At 41.7% G+C, this 17,500-nt stretch overlaps 2 protein-coding genes across 2 annotated transcripts in view; both read right to left on the reverse strand.

Moving 5' to 3' along the window:
- The window catches only part of LOC123509753 (glycine-rich cell wall structural protein-like), a 1,719-nt gene extending 61 nt beyond the window's left edge, over positions 1–1,658 (reverse strand). The window contains exons 1-2 of the mRNA XM_045264272.1: positions 1,640–1,658; positions 1–1,266 (exon numbers count right to left, since the gene is read on the reverse strand). The exon at positions 1–1,266 is cut by the window's left edge and continues 61 nt beyond it. Coding sequence (XP_045120207.1) covers positions 133–1,266; positions 1,640–1,642 — 1,137 coding nt within the window. The 5' untranslated portion in view covers positions 1,643–1,658 and the 3' untranslated portion in view covers positions 1–132. The remainder of the gene's footprint in view (positions 1,267–1,639) is intronic.
- A 3,778-nt stretch (positions 1,659–5,436) lies between these two features.
- Positions 5,437–6,171, reverse strand: LOC123509754 (acanthoscurrin-2-like). Its single transcript, XM_045264273.1, has one exon. The coding sequence runs from the start codon at positions 6,141–6,143 to the stop codon at positions 5,673–5,675; it is 471 nt and encodes a 156-aa protein (XP_045120208.1). The 5' UTR covers positions 6,144–6,171; the 3' UTR covers positions 5,437–5,672.
- Between the last annotated feature and the right edge of the window lie 11,329 nt (positions 6,172–17,500).

The following is a 17,500-nucleotide window of genomic DNA, read 5'->3' on the forward strand; positions in this document are numbered from 1 at the left end:
TGAAGTGTTCATAGTATTATTTATTTACACTGTTTATCACATCCTTGCTTAGCCTGAAGGAGTTTAAGAGTCAGTGGACCTCCATACCGTCCACTTCACTCCACTTGACCAGACTGGAGAATAGAACGGGTTTTAGCGGCCGTATCCACCTGAACTACCTCCGTGCCCTCCACCGAAGCCTCCACCAGAGCCGCCTCCATGACCGCCACCAATGGAACCTCCGCCGTAGCCGCCACCTGATCCACCGCCGTGTCCTCCACCGATGGAACCGCCGCCGTAGCCGCCACCAGAACCTCCGCTGATGATGACCGTGCTGGAACCACCGCCGTAGCCGCCACCTGATCCACCGCCGTGTCCTCCACCAATGGAACCACCGCCGTAGCCGCCACCTGATCCACCGCCGTGTCCTCCACCAATGGAACCACCGCCGTAGCCGCCACCTGATCCACCGCCGTGTCCTCCACCAATGGAACCACCGCCGTAACCTCCACCTGATCCACCGCCGTGTCCTCCACCAATGGAACCACCCCCGTAGCCGCCACCTGATCCACCGCCGTGTCCTCCACCAATGGAACCACCGCCGTAACCTCCACCTGATCCACCTCCGTGTCCTCCACCAATGGAACCGCCGCCGTAGCCTCCACCTGATCCACCACCATGTCCTCCACCAATGGAGCCTCCGCCGTAGCCGCCACCTGATCCACCTCCGCTGATGACAACAGTTCTGGATCCTCCACCGTATCCTCCACCTGATCCACCGCCGTGTCCTCCACCGATGGAACCGCCGCCGTAGCCACCACCTGATCCACCACCGTGTCCTCCACCGATGGAACCGCCGCCGTAGCCGCCACCTGATCCACCGCCGTGTCCTCCACCGATGGAACCGCCGCCGTAGCCGCCACCTCCACCGCCGTGTCCTCCACCACCGGATCCTCCACCGTAGCCTCCACTGGGACCGCCAAGATTGAAATTAATCGTTGCTCTTCCACTTGCTCTTCCACTTCCATAGCCTCCTCCTCCTCCTCCACCTCCACCGCCATGGCCGCCACCACCGTAGCCTCCTCCTCCACCTCCACCATGGCCACCTCCACCGAAGCCGCCACCTCCTCCACCGTAGCCTCCTCCACCTCCTCCACCATGGCCTCCTCCACCTCCTCCACCGTGGCCTCCTCCACCTCCTCCACCGTGGCCTCCGTGCCCTCCGTCAGGCAGGGCCAGAGTGGAGGCTGCCGCCACCACCGCCACCATACAAACAGACGCCAACTTCTGTGGGAGAGACAAAAAAATCCACATTATTTCTTTAGTTTCCTCTTAAGACATACGTTTTCTCTCTCTCTCTCTCTCTCTCTCTCTCTCTCTCTCTCTCTCTCTCTCTCTCTCTCTCTCTCTCTCTCTCTCTCTCTCTCTCTCTCTCTTCTCACAGTCAATTGTTTACCATCACAAATCTTTATCACATTTCTTTACCTAACTTTCACTGCTTTTCACTCTCTCCCTCTCTTTCTCTCCAATCCATTTTTCCCTGTCTTTTCCTCTCACTTTCCCTACATCTTTCCTTTCCTTTCCCCTCTTTTCCTCTTCCTCCTCCTCCTCCTCCTCCTCCTCCTCCTCTTCCTTCTGCTCCTCCTCTTCACAACCTCACCATTTTCGAGTTCCCAAGTTGGTGTGAAGAAGACAATTCTGCCTCCACCTTATATACTGATGATCTACCTCCCCTCCCTCTTCCTCTCCCATTCCCCTTCCCCTTCCCCTTCCCCTTCCCCTTCCCCTTCCCTTTCCTCCTCTACCCCTTCCTCCATCACCTCAACCCCCCATTTCTTGACCCCCCAATGCATGCAAGTCATTCTATCTCTCCAGTGCCCCCTATTTTCTTCCTCCTCCTCCTCCTCCTCCTCCTCCTCCTCCTCCTCCTCCTCCTCCTCCTCCTCCTCGACTCAACGGCCTCTGCCCGAGCTCTCTCTTTCCCACTTACTGAGTTTTCACCTTTCCGTCTCTCTCTCTCTCTCTCTCTCTCTCTCTCTCTCTCTCTCTCTCTCTCTCTCTCTCTCTCTCTCTCTCTCTCTCTCTCTCTCTCTCTCTCTCTCTCTCTCTCTCTCTCTTATTATGTTATTTCTGTATTCCTTTGTTCGTTTATTATTTTTATTTTCTCTATTTACTTTTATACGGTCTCTCTCTCTCTCTCTCTCTCTCTCTCTCTCTCTCTCTCTCTCTCTCTCTCTCTCTCTCTCTCTCTCTCTCTCTCTCTCTCTCTCTCTCTCTCTCTCTCTCTCTCTCTCTCTCTCTCTCTCTCTCTCTGTTTCTTTCCATTCCTTCCGTCATACCTCATCCACATCTCTTCCACATTCCTCTCTCAACATTCACTCCATCCTTCCACACCTTCCTCTTTTACTCCTTTTATTATTAATCAAAACTCCATCATCTTGCTCCACTTAAACTCTCCACTTGCCTCCACTTCACCTCTCCACCTCTCCATCTCTCTCACAATATAACCACCCACGTTAATCCGTATTGTTTACCCTACAGCATCCACATACATCCACTACAGTACTTCCACATCCACATGCACATTCCTTCACATTCCACCTTGAAATCCGTTCACTCCACCTGTCCACTAATCATGCATTCCTACACCTTCCACCAGCCTCATACTCAAGGGCGGTACAGGTGGAGGAGGTGGAGGAGATGGAGGTGGATAAGGTGGAGAGCAGGTGCAGCGTCTCCTTTCTCTTGCTTCGCTCTGTTGAAGGTAAATTAGCTATCGGACGAAGAGGAAGGAAAACAGAACGAAACGAAACATAAAAAGAAAAAAAAAAAAAGGAAAGACTGACAGCAATTTAACTCAACTCAGCTCAACTCAACACTCCGGAGAAAAAAAAAATATTTGCTGGATAAACTACCGTATTTGCCTTCATCATATTTTGTGTATTTTGTTGGTGTATTTCCTTCATCTATTTCCCTTTGTTGCTTCTCTTGTGTGTTGTTATTGAGGGTTTTTATGTTTATATTTGACCAGGAAGGAAAATTTAGGAAAGGAGGATAGGACAAGGAACAGGAAGAGTACTGAGTGAATAGAAGGACGAGGTGATGCAGGAAGAGAAAGAGGAAGAAATACCTGAGTAATATAAATGAAAATAAGATACAGTGGAGGAGCATGAGGAGGAGGAGGAGGAGGAAGAGGAGGAGGAAGAAATAGCTGGGTAATGTAAATGAAAACAAAATACAGTGGAGGAGGAGGAGGAGGAGGAGGAGGAGGAGGAGGAGGAGAAGGAGGAGGAGGAGGAGGAAGACGCTATGAGTTATAATGTTTAAGAAGTGATAGCGTTGAAATTTAATTGATTTGAAATTATTTACTTGGGAATGAGTTTAAGTTATTGTTCTGTTATGAGGCCGTTTTCGCCATTATTTTTTTTCTTTCTCTTTTCTTAAGCTGCCATCGTCATCGTCATCATCATCAATCTCATCGTCATCATTATAGTCATCATGATAATCTTGTTGGACTTTCATTTTGTTGTTGTTGTTGTTGTTGTTGTTGCTGCCGTTATTGTTATTCTTGTTGTTGTTGTTTTTGTTTCTGTTATTGTTGTCATTGTTTAATGTTATTATTTTCATTTCTTTTTTTTTCTTATTTCTTTTTCCTCTTCACAATGATGATGATGATGATGATGATGATAATGACGATGATGTTGATAATAATGATGATGATAATAATAATAATTATAATAATAATAATAATAATAATAATAATAATAATAATAACAATAACAATAATAAAAGTAATAATTGTAATAACATTAATGATAATATTATTGATGTTAATAATAATAATAATAATAATAATAATAATAATAATAATAATAATGATAATAATAATAATAATAATAATAGTAATGATAATGATAATAATAATGATAATATTAATAATAATAATATCAATAGTAATAATAATGATAATAATAATAATAATAATAATAATAATAATAATAATGATAATAATAATAATAATGATAATAATAATAATAATAATAATAATAATAATAACAACAATAACAATAATAAAAATAACAATAATAGATATAACTAACGATCACGTATCTTTCATCTCAAAACACACACACACACACACACACACACACACACACACACACACACACACCGCGTAGTGTAGTGGCTAGCACGCTCGACTCACAATCGAGAGGGCCGGGTTCGAATCCCGGCGCGGCGAGGCAAATGGGCAAGCCTCTTAATGTGTAGCCCCTGTTCACCTAGCAGTAAATAGGTACGGGATGTAACTCGAGGGGTTGTGGCCTCGCTTTCCCGGTGTGTGGAGTGTGTTGTGGTCTCAGTCCTACCCGAAGATCGGTCTATGAGTTCTGAGCTCGCTTCGTAATGGGGAGGACTGGCTGGGTGACCAGCAGGCAACCGAGGTGAACACACACACACACACACACACACACACACACACATTGTTCCCAACGACTCATCCATCAAACTTATTATTTTTTACAACCTTTCCCTCCAAGTTTTCCGTGAATCACGTCTTCCAATCTTGACAATCTTCACTCCACTTCTTTTTAATCCATCCTTTAACAATTGCCACCACAATCAGAGTGTGGAGAAGGTCAGCCAGTACTTGTTCCGCTTGTGTTCCACCTTTGTTCCACCTTTGTTCCACCTCTGTTCCATCTGATTTTTTTGTCATCCCAACACATCCTCTTCATCCCGTGTTTCCCTATTTCCCTTTGTTTTCCCTTTGTGTCCTCTAACGTGTCTCTTTCTACCGGGAAATGGAGGATGTGGATAATACAGGTGGATAAAGCAGGTGGATGAAAGTAATGAATGACAGATATATGGTAGAGCCTTGTGACAGGTGGATGAAACATATAAATGACGAGTAAGTGGATGAGAGGTGGATGACAAAGATGGAATGACAAGTAAGTGGATAGCAAAGATGGATGACGAAAGTGGATGACAAGGGAACGGGTAATTTCTCAGATGTTTAACCCTTTCAATACCATGACGCGTTCCCATATTCATTCTGCTTACTATTTGATTTTATACAACTTCAGAGACTCATATGGGGATTGAAATAGTAAAGATTGTGGGCCATTAATCTTCTGACCTCCATAGACCCTTCCTAATGTCAAAAAAATCGTTTGATAACACCAAGAATTCATTATAAAAAAACGTCTCATTACTGAAGGGGTTAAGACAAATGGTATGGGTACTATATAGAACTGTGGAAGGAAGTGGATGACATGTGGATGCTCTACGTGGATGCTGTATGTGGACGGGTGTGTGTTTATTATGGGTTAGGTGATTATTGTATGAGAGAGAGAGAGAGAGAGAGAGAGAGAGAGAGAGAGAGAGAGAGAGAAAGAGATTACCTATATTCAACAATGCAAAATATCATAATAAATAGGAGGAAAGAAACTGATAAGATTACTTTTTTTAATATTTATTTATGCAAAACATGATTACTGCCACCAATACAATATTCTTTAAACAATCCTTTCTTTGAATTTATATGAACTTAACAATTTAGAGCAGAAAGTGGTTTACAAAAAGTGATACACGACTAAAGTGGAATTATTGGTTATTGATCAAGTGCTGGGGTGGAAAACAAAATCCCTAGTGGAGTATACCCATAGTGGAGGTGGAGCTTGTAATGGAGGCGCTCACTTCCTGTACCCGTAACTGCCACTGGAGGAGCTGCCGCCGCCGTAGCTGCCGCCAGAACCCCCGAAGGATCCTCCACCGAATGATCCACTGCCCAATCCACTGCCGAAGGATCCATCCCCGAAGGAGCCGCCACTAAACAGTCTACCAAAGCCTCCACCTGATCCGAAACCTCCATTTCCGAAACCTCCATTGCCAAATCCTGCACTTCTGTAGTATCCACCTCCACTTCCGAGACCGCCAAGTCCACCTAGTCCACCCAATCCACCTACTCCACCCAATCCACCCAATCCGCCAAAGTTACCGAAGTTTCCTCCACCCAAGCCTCCGTTACCGAAGCCTCCTCCACCGAAACCTCCTCCACCGAAACCTCCACTACCGAAGCCTCCTCCACCGTAGCTGCTTCCACCGCTTCCACCGCTTCCACCGTGGAGTCCAGGGGCGGGCATTGCTGAGGCTGCCACCATCATCACCGCCACCACCACACACACGGCTGCAGGGTTCTGTGGTGGATTGAATGTGGTAGTAAGTTAGTGTTTGTAGTAGTTTGGAATGTTTGTGGATTAGATGTGGTGGTGGATTAGTGTTTATGGAGGATTGGATGTGGCGATTGATTGGTGTCTGGTGGATTGGAATGTTTGTGGAGTGATGATGGAGTGAAATGTGGTGGATTACAATGAGGCAGTAGTGGATTAGCTTGTATTGGTGGATTGAACTGGAGACACTGACAACACTTTCGTTCAGAAAAAAAATACACTTAACTGAAATGTGGATTAGAAAAGAAATCACAGACAACACTACAGCCACTACTCCACCAGTCAGGAATGTGGAGGTGGGAACTGTGGCAGGCGTCGTGTGGTAGTCATCTAACTTCACCAATACCACTACTGCCGCTAATATCCATCTATAGCCACCTCGTATCCACATATACATAAACTTATCTATTTTTTTCAAAGCTCCCTGTTGACTTACACGACCAAACCTGAGTCTGTTCCAGTCACCAAATCTATTAATACAAACCACACAATCTTTCATCTCGTCTATCTTTCCTATGCATAAGAAAGACACAAAAATAGACACAAAATCATTGAAAAGACATTTGCTATTTCAGTCTCTATTGAAACTTAGAAAGCATTAGACTGGTTCACACTTCAAGGAATGATAGGTAGAAATAGGCAGCATTTTTGTAGCTGTCATTTTTTTGGCGTTTATATTCGTAATTTTTAATGTGAATGGAACTTTGACTATAGGGTTCACGATGGGTTAAAAGAGGATTCAGTACCTATGGAGTTTACCCTAAAGATTATATAAAACTGAGAAGTGTTTTAAGGGGGGAAGAATACAAAACAGAATCACTTTAAGTATGGAGGTGCTTTGAAACTCTCTCCTCGCCTGATCTGTGTGTTCCTATGTACTCCTATGTGTTCCTATGCACTGCCTTGCTTTGCCTTACCATCTTTGGGGCACAGAAGGATGTGTATGACAGAAGCATCGCACCGCACCCTTATATACAAATCTCCACGCCCTTCCACACATCCCACAATGCTCCTCATCCTCCATCTTCACAAGGCCACGCCCCTGGATCATATCGTCACCTCCAGGACTCATAACTCCTATGTGAACCCCCCTTACCCCCTTTCATTTCTCCGCCACCTCCTCCTCTCCTTCCTCTTCTATCCTGGCTTCACCTCTCCCGTTCATGCATGTTCTGTTGAGTGGAGTTTTGGGCCTTGAGAACTTGACTTTTCTTTCAGTTTCATGTGTCTGTGTTTAAAGGAGGAAATAAGAAAAGTGGAGAGATAAAAGGGAAAAACATTGAGGTCAGGAGTTTTGATAAGGAAAGTTGGGGAAGACTGATATAATAAGTTTAATGATGGAAGAAAAAGATTAGGAGAATGAGATAAAAAGTCTACTTATTTTTTTTTTCGTTTTCATATCTGTCTATGTTGTTGAGAAATGTGAATAAGATAAAAGATACTAAGATAAGAGGAAAAAGAGACCAAGCAGTACAGACTTGAATAGAAAGTTACATATTATGATTAAAATGCTTACATAAAAGTTACTGACATGATAAGTTACAATTATCTTGAATTTTAAGTGAGATAATTGAATCAATTAACGGCTTCTTCCTTGTGTGTGTGTGTGTGTGTGTGTGTGTGTGTGTGTGTGTGTGTGTGTGTGTGTGTGTGTGTGTGTGTGTGTGTGTGTGTGTGTGTGTGTGTGTGTGTGGATGAGAGAGAGAGAGAGAGAGAGAGAGAGAGAGAGAGAGAGAGAGAGAGAGAGAGATGCTGAGTAGTGTAAAAGACATAATAAGGAAGAACAAGAAAAAATGTGAGGAAAACAAAAATAAGATTGAGAAACGAGAGAGATAACCATAGAAAAGTAACAGAAAGGAGAAAAGGAGCTCGAAAAACGTGAAAGCAGAAGAAATGAGACGGTAAAGCAAGGGAAAAAATAAGAAAAAAATAGAAGAAAGGAGGAAGAAGGAAAAGGAAGAGAAGGAGGAGGAGGAAGAAGGAGAGATATATTTACCAGGTGAAAGGGAAAACTATGTCGGAATATTCTACACTTTTTTCCCTTACTTTTTTTTTTTCCATTTTGCTCTGAGGTTCTGGAGCTTAGATGGATGTGTAATAGGGGTTGGGGGAGGAGGGGGTAGGGAGGAGAAAGAGGTGGTGACGATGGTGACGATGATGGCGCAATATGAAGCTGGATTTATGACGTGGGGTAACAGAACACTCCTGTCACACTGCATGGGAGGAATGTGCTTGACAACGATAATAATAGTAATAATAATAATAATAATAATAATAATAATAATAATAATAATGATAATAATAATAATAATAATAATAATAATAATGGGAAGGAGAGAATGAAGAGGAGACAGTTGGAGAATGAAGTAGAAGGAAAAAAGGGAAAGGGTGAGGATGATGATGAAGATAGGAAGAAGGATAAGGAGGAAGAAGGAGGAGAAGAAGGAAGAAGAAAGGAGGAGGAGGAGGAGGAAGAGGAAGAGGAAGAGGAGGAGGAGGAGGTGGAGGAGGAGGAGGAGGCGTAAGAGGAAGAAGAGGAGGAGGAGGAGGAGGAGGAGGAGGAGAAGCATAAAAAATTAGATGAAGAAAAATGAAAAGATCAGAATTATAATATGAGCAAGTAACAACAGGCAAATTATCACCATCATCATTAAACTCACCTGCAACAACAACAACAACAACAACAACAACAACAACAACAACAACAAAAACAACAACAACAAAGATAACAAAAAACAACCTAATATCTTTTCTTTATTTTCCTCTTTTTTGTTAACGTCATGTTGGATTAATTATTTCATCTTTCTTTCTTTTTCCTTACATTTCTTTTTAACTCATTCTCGTTTTCCTTGGCCTCTCCTTCTCCTCTCCCTTCTTTGTCTTTCTCTTTTCAAATATTAATGGAGAGCAGGAGAAAATAATTATTGAATTTTCTTCTTCAATCATTGTCGCACTTAATCATTTATACTTTATTTCTATTTTCGGTATTTTTCACACTTTCACTCGTCTATGTATGTGTGTGTGTGTGTGTGTGTGTGTGTGTGTGTGTGTGTGTGTGTGTGTGTGTGTGTGTGTGTGTGTGTGTGTGTGTGTGTGTGTGTGTTTGTGTGTGTGTGTGTAAGTAAGTAAGTAAATAAGTAAGGTTTATTGTCAAACCGATATTACAAATTCATTACAAATTATAGATAATATACATTGGCACGGCCTGTCGAGTCGAAGCTCCCTAAAACTGAAATATCTGCATAACGTTGTTTGGCAGTGTGAGTGTTATGGCAATGAGGAAAAAAAAAAAGCTTAGTAGATCAGTGCACAAAACATACATTTGCATATATACGACCACTCATACTACACCCACTTACAAAAATGGATCTCACTGTTTTCAGATGCACATTAATTATTATATTTTTGTTGTTAACAATTTCTTCATCAAGCACTTTTTTCTCACTTAATTTCTCACTCACCTATTTCTCTATACCCATTTGTCTCCATTTATCCTCCTCTTACCTCTTCTGCATTACCTCACTCCTCCATTTACCCATCATTACTATTTTTCTTACTAGTCACTCATTTTTCATTCATTCACCATTCACTTATATCCTCTGCTCACCCAATTCTCTTGTACTCATTTCCTTCTGTCTTCCGTCTCCCACTCTGAGCTGTCCCTTTCGTCCATTCACCCATCATTACTATTTTTCTTACTGCTTCATAATTTTTCATTCATTCACCATTCACCTATTTCCTCTGTTCACCCAATTCTCTTTTACTATTATCCTTCTGTCTCCAGGTTCCCACTCTGAACTCTCTCTTTCTTCCATTCACAAATCATTACTATTTTTTTTCTTACCTCTCACTCTCATGTCCTTTTATTCATTCATCCCTCACCCATTTCAGGTTTCATTCAGTTCCCTCTTACTCATCTCCTGTGTCCTTTCTCCCACTCACCCATTGTTCACTGTCTCACATTTCCCTCCCATGGTATGACCTTCTAAGGGAACTCCCCGGTAGTGCGTTGTAAAGATAACACGCCTGAATCGTCTCAAATCTGCAGGTAATTGGCTATGAAGGTAATTGGTGTGACCTTGATGTTTTATTTTTAGCACCATTACATTATCAACACAAATGCCAAAAGAATGTGTTTTTTTGCGGGGACGTGTATTTTCTTGGTTGTTTTTGTATAGGCGTCTCATATTTTTACCATTACAATTATCAACATAAATGATTAAATAATGTGTACTTTTTATCATGTTTCTGTGTATTTTTTTTTTGTGTGTGTTTTCGTAATTCCTTGCCTTGTTTTGATATCACAGATTTACTCTTTCACCGTTTTTAGCATTTTTAGATTATAGTGCATTGCTATTTTCAATTATTACCAAAATAAATACAATATTCCGTTTTCCTTATTTCTTGTGCACATTCTACAGAAAAGAACAATTTTTTTTTTCGCTTTTTTGCTGCACATTCACTTTTTAACCTCGTTCTTCGACCACCGCGTTCTTTTATCATAACTTAAACATTAACATCTTTTCCTTATTTTGAAATCTTAACTCATCAACGAAAACAACGAAAATCAGTGGCATCTTTTTCCTTCCCATTGAAATCATAGCCTGATACAAAACAGAATCATAAAAAAAAAGATAATAATAATAAAACAATATAGTGGCTTCCTATTTTAAGACTAATGGTAAGGAAATATAACACCTCTTCAGCAAACCTCAAAAGGAATGAAAAAAAGAACATATTAAAAATTTCCCCTTTCCTATGCATATTCTTTCTCTTCTTCTACTATTCATTTTTGCACTAATTCCAACACGGATGTCTGCTAAGAATTCTTGAATGCCTCACCATCTCAGTATTCCCCAAAGGTATGGTTGAACGTCCCTATATCCGACACTTTGAAAAAAATAGATGCTACTGGAATTTCTTGGCTGGGGCCCGTCCTTCACAAGAGGGCGAGCAGGGTGGGCGTGTAGTGGGCGTGTAGCGGAGCGGCGTCACCTGTGTTTCAAAGGTGAGAGGAGATGGATGAGTCTTTCCGGTGCAAGTGTCGTGTTTTTTAGCGCCACGCGACGCTCACCTTAGCATTGTCTTGACTCTCTGCGCTCCTTCAGTGTTGGGGGAATTGATTTGTACTGTATCTCCCTTCTTGGCCGGAGGGAAGAGAGGGTACGATGACTAAGAAAATATTACTTACACCTGATCTTTTCTTTACCTTTTCGCTCCAACAAATCTAGTATTTAATATAATTTACTCACTTCATGACACTGTTATCTTCGGATTCGTATGAAATTTGGTGTATTTGTTTGTATCGTAGTCATAGGATCCCCTAAGTCCTTCAGGTACCCTCTTCACACCCTTAAGAGACATGCAGTAGGAGTTCGGAGTCTGGCAGGCGAGACGTTCATCTTGATGCGTGAAAAGACGAGATGAACGTTTTGCCAAAGGGCGTGACACGGATCTGATATTTCACTTACTGTTCACACCTGGCTGGACTCGTCTACACACCTGCCTGGATCTCCTACACACCTATCTGGACTCAATTATACTCCTGCCGTGACGTAGCTCAGGATTCAATGTTGTAATTTTCACTGATGGTTTATTATGATTTTTATTTTTCATTGTTTTTGTCAGTTATGGTTCACTCTCTTGACCTTTTTCCCTTCTAAGAGTCTAAATTTCTTACTAGAATGTGCCTAAATGCAATGAAGTGAGGGGAGGAAGGGGGTATGTCTTCTGTACCTTTATTCTAATAGTGCCACAAATGCAGCCATAAAGAGACACCCCTCATTTCTCAGCCCTGATCTTTCTCATTACCAGACTAATGAACACACACACACACACACACACACACACACACACACACACACACACACACACACACACACACACACACACACACAACGAAAGAAAGCAAGGACCATATGCGAAAAAATATCAAAACAAAAGCCTTCCAACCTTCACTAGACTTTATTGTTAATCGGCAAAGTTTTTTCATTTTCCTTACACTTTTTTTCCTTCCTTCCTCTCGCTCTCTTTTTCTTCCCCATCGCGTGTGTCTCTTGCCGTCACTTGCACCGTCACTCTACACATGTTAACATCACTGACGACCTTCAGGTGCGATTCGACACGAGAGAGAGAGAGAGAGAGAGAGAGAGAGAGAGAGAGAGAGAGAGAGAGAGAGAGAGAGAGAGAGAGAGAGAGAGAATATTGGTGTTCATGTTTTCTTTTTCTTCAAGGATGATGAAGTAATGCAGGAAAGAAGGAGGAAGAGGAGAAAGAGGAGGAGGGGATGGGAGAGCAGGCTCGTGGAGATCATGGAGAAGAAAGCAAATTAGGGATAATAACACGTGTAAAAAGAGAGAGAGAGAGAGAGAGAGAGAGAGAGAGAGAGAGAGAGAGAGAGAGAGAGAGAGAGAGAGAGTAGTAGTACTAGTACAAACCAGTTAACATGAAACACCCCCACACACACACACACACACATTTCCATAACTTTGAAGGTCAGATAAGCTAACAAATTCACGGCCTTGCCACACATTGCCACTAATTACTCATGTATCATGCAAGAGGTGAGTCACGCGAAAGGTTACGAGAGGGAACAAGCTGAATAGTTATATTTTTAGCACCTATATTAAAAAAAAATACATTAATACCTGTATTTTTCAATTTATGTGTATTTTGGCTTTAATATCCTCGTTGTACATTCTCTCTCTCTCTCTCTCTCTCTCTCTCTCTCTCTCTCTCTCTCTCTCTCTCTCTCTCTCTCTCTCTCGTGTGTATATATTTGTATATTTACGTATCTCTGTCTGTCACTTTACTTGTATGATATTTTGATTACAATCGCCCTGTGTGTGTGTGTGTGTGTGTGTGTGTGTGTGTGTGTGTGTGTGTGTGTGTGTGTCTGTGTAAGTGTGTGTGTCCATTTCTACATCCGTGTCATTACCGCCCCATTACATGACACGGGAACAAGCAGCCGTGGTGAGGCGAGGCGACCGCGTGTGGAGTGCGGGAGTGCGGAGGGCCAGCGAGGTGAGTGTGTGAGTGAGGCAGCAGATCGCACACAATGAAATGCTCTGGTGCAACACTCGCTGAAGGAATGCCTGGGCCGGAACCACACACAGAGGGAGGGAAGGTTTGCTTGAGTATTGCTTAAGTAAGTTACATATATATATTTTTTTGAGAAGGAATGTGGCTGTCGTGGTGGTGGTGGTGGTGGTGTTAGTGGTTTGTTTGTATATATATCTATTTTTTCGTGTTTATGTGTATTTGAGCAAGAATGTGGTGGTTTGTTTAAGGACGTGTGTAGAGTGTGACATGAGTACGTGGAATGAATGTGATTGTTTTGATTGGTGATGATAATGGTGATGATAGTGATATGTTTAAAGGAATGATACTAATGTTAACGATGATGAGGGTGCTACTACTACTACTACTACTACTACTACTGGTACTGCTACTGCTACTACTACTACTACTACTACTACTACTGCTACTGCTACTGCTACTGCTACTACTACTACTACTACTACTACTACTACTAGATGATGATGATGGTAATAGTGATGTTGAAAATGATGATAATAATAGTAATAATAATGACGATGATAATGGCAATAATAATAAGAACAATAATAGTAAAGATAATAGTAATGATGATAAAATAATAATGATAAGGATAGTAATAATGGTAATGATAACAACAATAACTGTTCTCACCTCTAAAAAGAAAACGATAAAGTAAGCACAAAGCTAACAGCCATGAGAATAACAACCCTTAAAAAAATAAAGAAAAACGAAAGAAAAAACGAGATAAATTTTAAAAAGGTGAACAAAATGAAAAAAAAAAAAAAATCTGCCTTCACAATTTCACACTTTTCCCGCCACAACCCGTCGGAAATTGATCGTGATTTGAGTCTTTACCACTGTGCGTCTTTGTGCGTTCCTCAAGGTAGCATGGCGTGTTTTTACCCTCTTATTATGTCCTTATGGCTCCTTGTCCTCTAACTGTGGTCGTTTCTTCCCTTTGTTGTTCTCCACCTTATTGTCAATAATTTTTCCTCTACCTCTGTTTTACACTTCTCCAATTTCCTCGTGCTCATTTTTTTTTTTTTTTTTTAGTTCTTCCGAGCGTCTCTCCTTCAATTTTATGTGTGTTTGGTTTATGTATGTATTTTTTACTCTGTCTTTCGTTCTTATTATATTCTTTTTTTCTTTCTATCTATCTGTTTATCTCTTCCTGTTTTGTATTCTCTTGTCTTCATCCACTTTCTCTCTTCTTCTCTCTTTCCTTTTCTACTCATGTGTGTGTGTGTGTGTGTGTGTGTGTGTGTGTGTGTGTGTGTGTGTGTGTGTGTGTGTTAATGGATTTCTGTCACGTACTTAAAAATATTATATCGTGACTTTGCTTTTCTTTTCTCTTTGCAATTTTCTTTTATATAGTAATTTTGATGTCAGCGTTGTCTCTGTCTTCATTGTGTTTGGTCGTTCGTGTGCTCGTTCGTTGAAGTCACGTTAGTAGGCGATGATGATGATGATGGTGGTGGTGGTGGTGGTGGTGGTGGTGGTAAAGGAGACCAGAGTAGTAATATCTGGTTTTGTGTGTGTGTGTGTGTGTGTGTGTTTACTTTTGTATTAATAGAAAAAAAAAATCAGAATTACTACTACTACTACTACTACTACTACTACTACTACTACTACTACTACTACTACTACTACTACTACTACTACTACTACTACTACTACTACTACTACTACTACTACTACTACTACACTACTACTACTACTACTACTACTACTACTACTACTACTACTACTACTACTACTACTACTACTACTGCTACTACTACTACTACTACTACTACTACTACTATCACCACCACCCAGTAAGGATTTTAGAGACAAAAACAACAACACGAGTGGTCCTTTGTATATAATTATTGTTGTCACACTGATGTCATGCTGATGTCACGCTGCACTGATGGGGTTCTCCGGTGGATCTTCTTAATAGCTGTGATATGTAAGAGTGGAAAAGTAGTCCATATTTTCCTGATTTCCTTCTTATTTCCCGTATCCTTTCCCGTGTCCGCCGCCTCCATGTCCATAGCCGCCTCCGCCGCCGCCGCCAACATTACTGGTGCTGTGTCCAACGCCGCCACTGTAGCCACCGCCGCCGCCGCCATAGCCGCCACCGCCGCCACCACCACCGCCATGTCCGCCACCGCCATAACCGCCGCCTCCAATGACGAAGTTGATGTGTCCACCGCCTCCACCATAGCCACCACCACCACCACCACCGCCACCGCCGCCGCCGCCGTGTCCACCGCCAAACCCTCCACCAACGTTGCTGGTACTGTGACCAACTCCACCACTGTATCCACCTCCTCCACCGTGTCCTCCACCTCCTCCTCCACCGCCATGGCCTCCACCGCCGCCGTATCCTCCACCACCGCCTCCGATCACGAAGTTGATGTGGCCTCCTCCACCGCCGCCATGTCCACCACCACCTCCTCCACCGCCGCCAAGTCCACCACCAAAGCCTCCACCAATATTGCTGCTGCTGTGGCCTACTCCACCACTGTATCCACCTCCTCCACCGTGTCCTCCACCTCCACCTCCACCATGGCCACCACCGCCGCCGTAGCTACCTGGGTCTGCCGAGGTGGAGACGGCCAGGACCACCAGACACGTACACAGCACCACTTTCTGCAGGAGTGGAAGAAGTGGAAGAGGTATTAGTGTGGATGAATGGGTGAAATGAAGTGGAGAAAGGAGTGGAATCGTTTGAGAGGAATTTAAGTGTTATGGAGAGCATAAATAAGAGTCGAGTGGAGAGAAAGAGAGAGAGAGAGAGAGAGAGAGAGAGAGAGAGAGAGAGAGAGAGAGAGAGAGAGAGAGATAAGGGAAACGTGCATCTAAGCTATAACTCAAAAATAATTCAGTATGAAAATAATAAATTACTTGGTGGATGGGCAAAAAAATATGCAAAGTAACTAAATAAAACATACTAACAGCTTTCACACACAAAAAAAAAAAAAAAAAACAAATACAAAACTGATATAAAAAGATCTTCATAAAGCACTATATGGCACATGAGTTTTAGAAAATATGTGGATGTTTAATTATTTTTGTTCCTATTTTCTTTCTTCCTTAATGATTCACGATATTTCTTTAAGTGTGGCTGCTTTTGTTTCTTCCCACTTGTTTGCCTCACCATGTCAGTGTTGGACCAAGCGAGTGACTTGATGACAACTCAGGAGACACACGCCCTTATATACCCCGCCAGCCAGCGACAGGAGATGCCACATGTCGCCATAAAATTAGAAATTATTCCCAAATCGTTCAATGATTTCTGATCTTATAATATTGTTTATGGTGGTTAATTTTACCTGGAGTAAGAGGTTATGAATTAAAGAATGAATGGAAAGTGAAATTAGTGATATTAATTTGTGTATTATGTACAAAAAATGAATTAATAAGATAAAAAGAAAAGGAAAATGGAGTCAAATGAAAATAAAAGAACCACAACAAATTGATCCTGGAAATTATTAAAAGTATCGATTAGGTGTGTGTGTGTGTGTGTGTGTGTGTGTGTGTGTGTGTGTCGGTGTCTGTGTGTTGGTAGGTTGTATTGGTCATTCTTCATTTTTTCTGTTCTTTTTTTTCTGGTTCATTCTCTCTGTGTCTCTCCTTTTGTCTCGGCATTGTCCAGCCGCGTGACTTGTGGTTGAGGTGGAAGAGTTACTTAAAGAATCGCCACGTGTCCCTCTCACCGCGTCTTGTCTTGTCTTGTCTTATCACGGCGTCCGGCTCGCTTCCTTTGTCTCCTCGTATTTCTATTTCCTCGTATTCTTTGTTATTCATGTCTGCTTTTATTTTATTTCATTTATCTTTGTTTTTTTTCAGTTTTGAACGCTTTGTTTCATTTACTCTGTTTAATTTAAGGTTCAGAGGTTTCATAGAATTTTCTTTTATTTTTTTTTATTTCTTATTTATTTTGAACACTGCGATGATGACGTTAAGTTAACTGATTCTGTTTTATTCGTTATTTCTATCAATGGTTACATTTATTTACTATGATAATGGTAACACCTTCATCATGCTTCCTTTACTTCATTCAGTGATTTCCTTTACTTCAATTTAATGATTTCTTCAACTTACTTCATTCTATGATTTTCAATTATTTTGTTTCGCGGGTTAGTAAAGTAATTTCTGTAATTCTACTTTTTCATAACAGAGTTAACATTTTTCATATTATGTTAGCATGAATGTCTCAAAACATTATTGTTACATATGCATTC

The sequence above is a fragment of the Portunus trituberculatus genome, chromosome 27 (genome assembly GCF_017591435.1).
Source record: "Portunus trituberculatus isolate SZX2019 chromosome 27, ASM1759143v1, whole genome shotgun sequence".
Classification (NCBI taxonomy): domain Eukaryota; kingdom Metazoa; phylum Arthropoda; class Malacostraca; order Decapoda; family Portunidae; genus Portunus; species Portunus trituberculatus.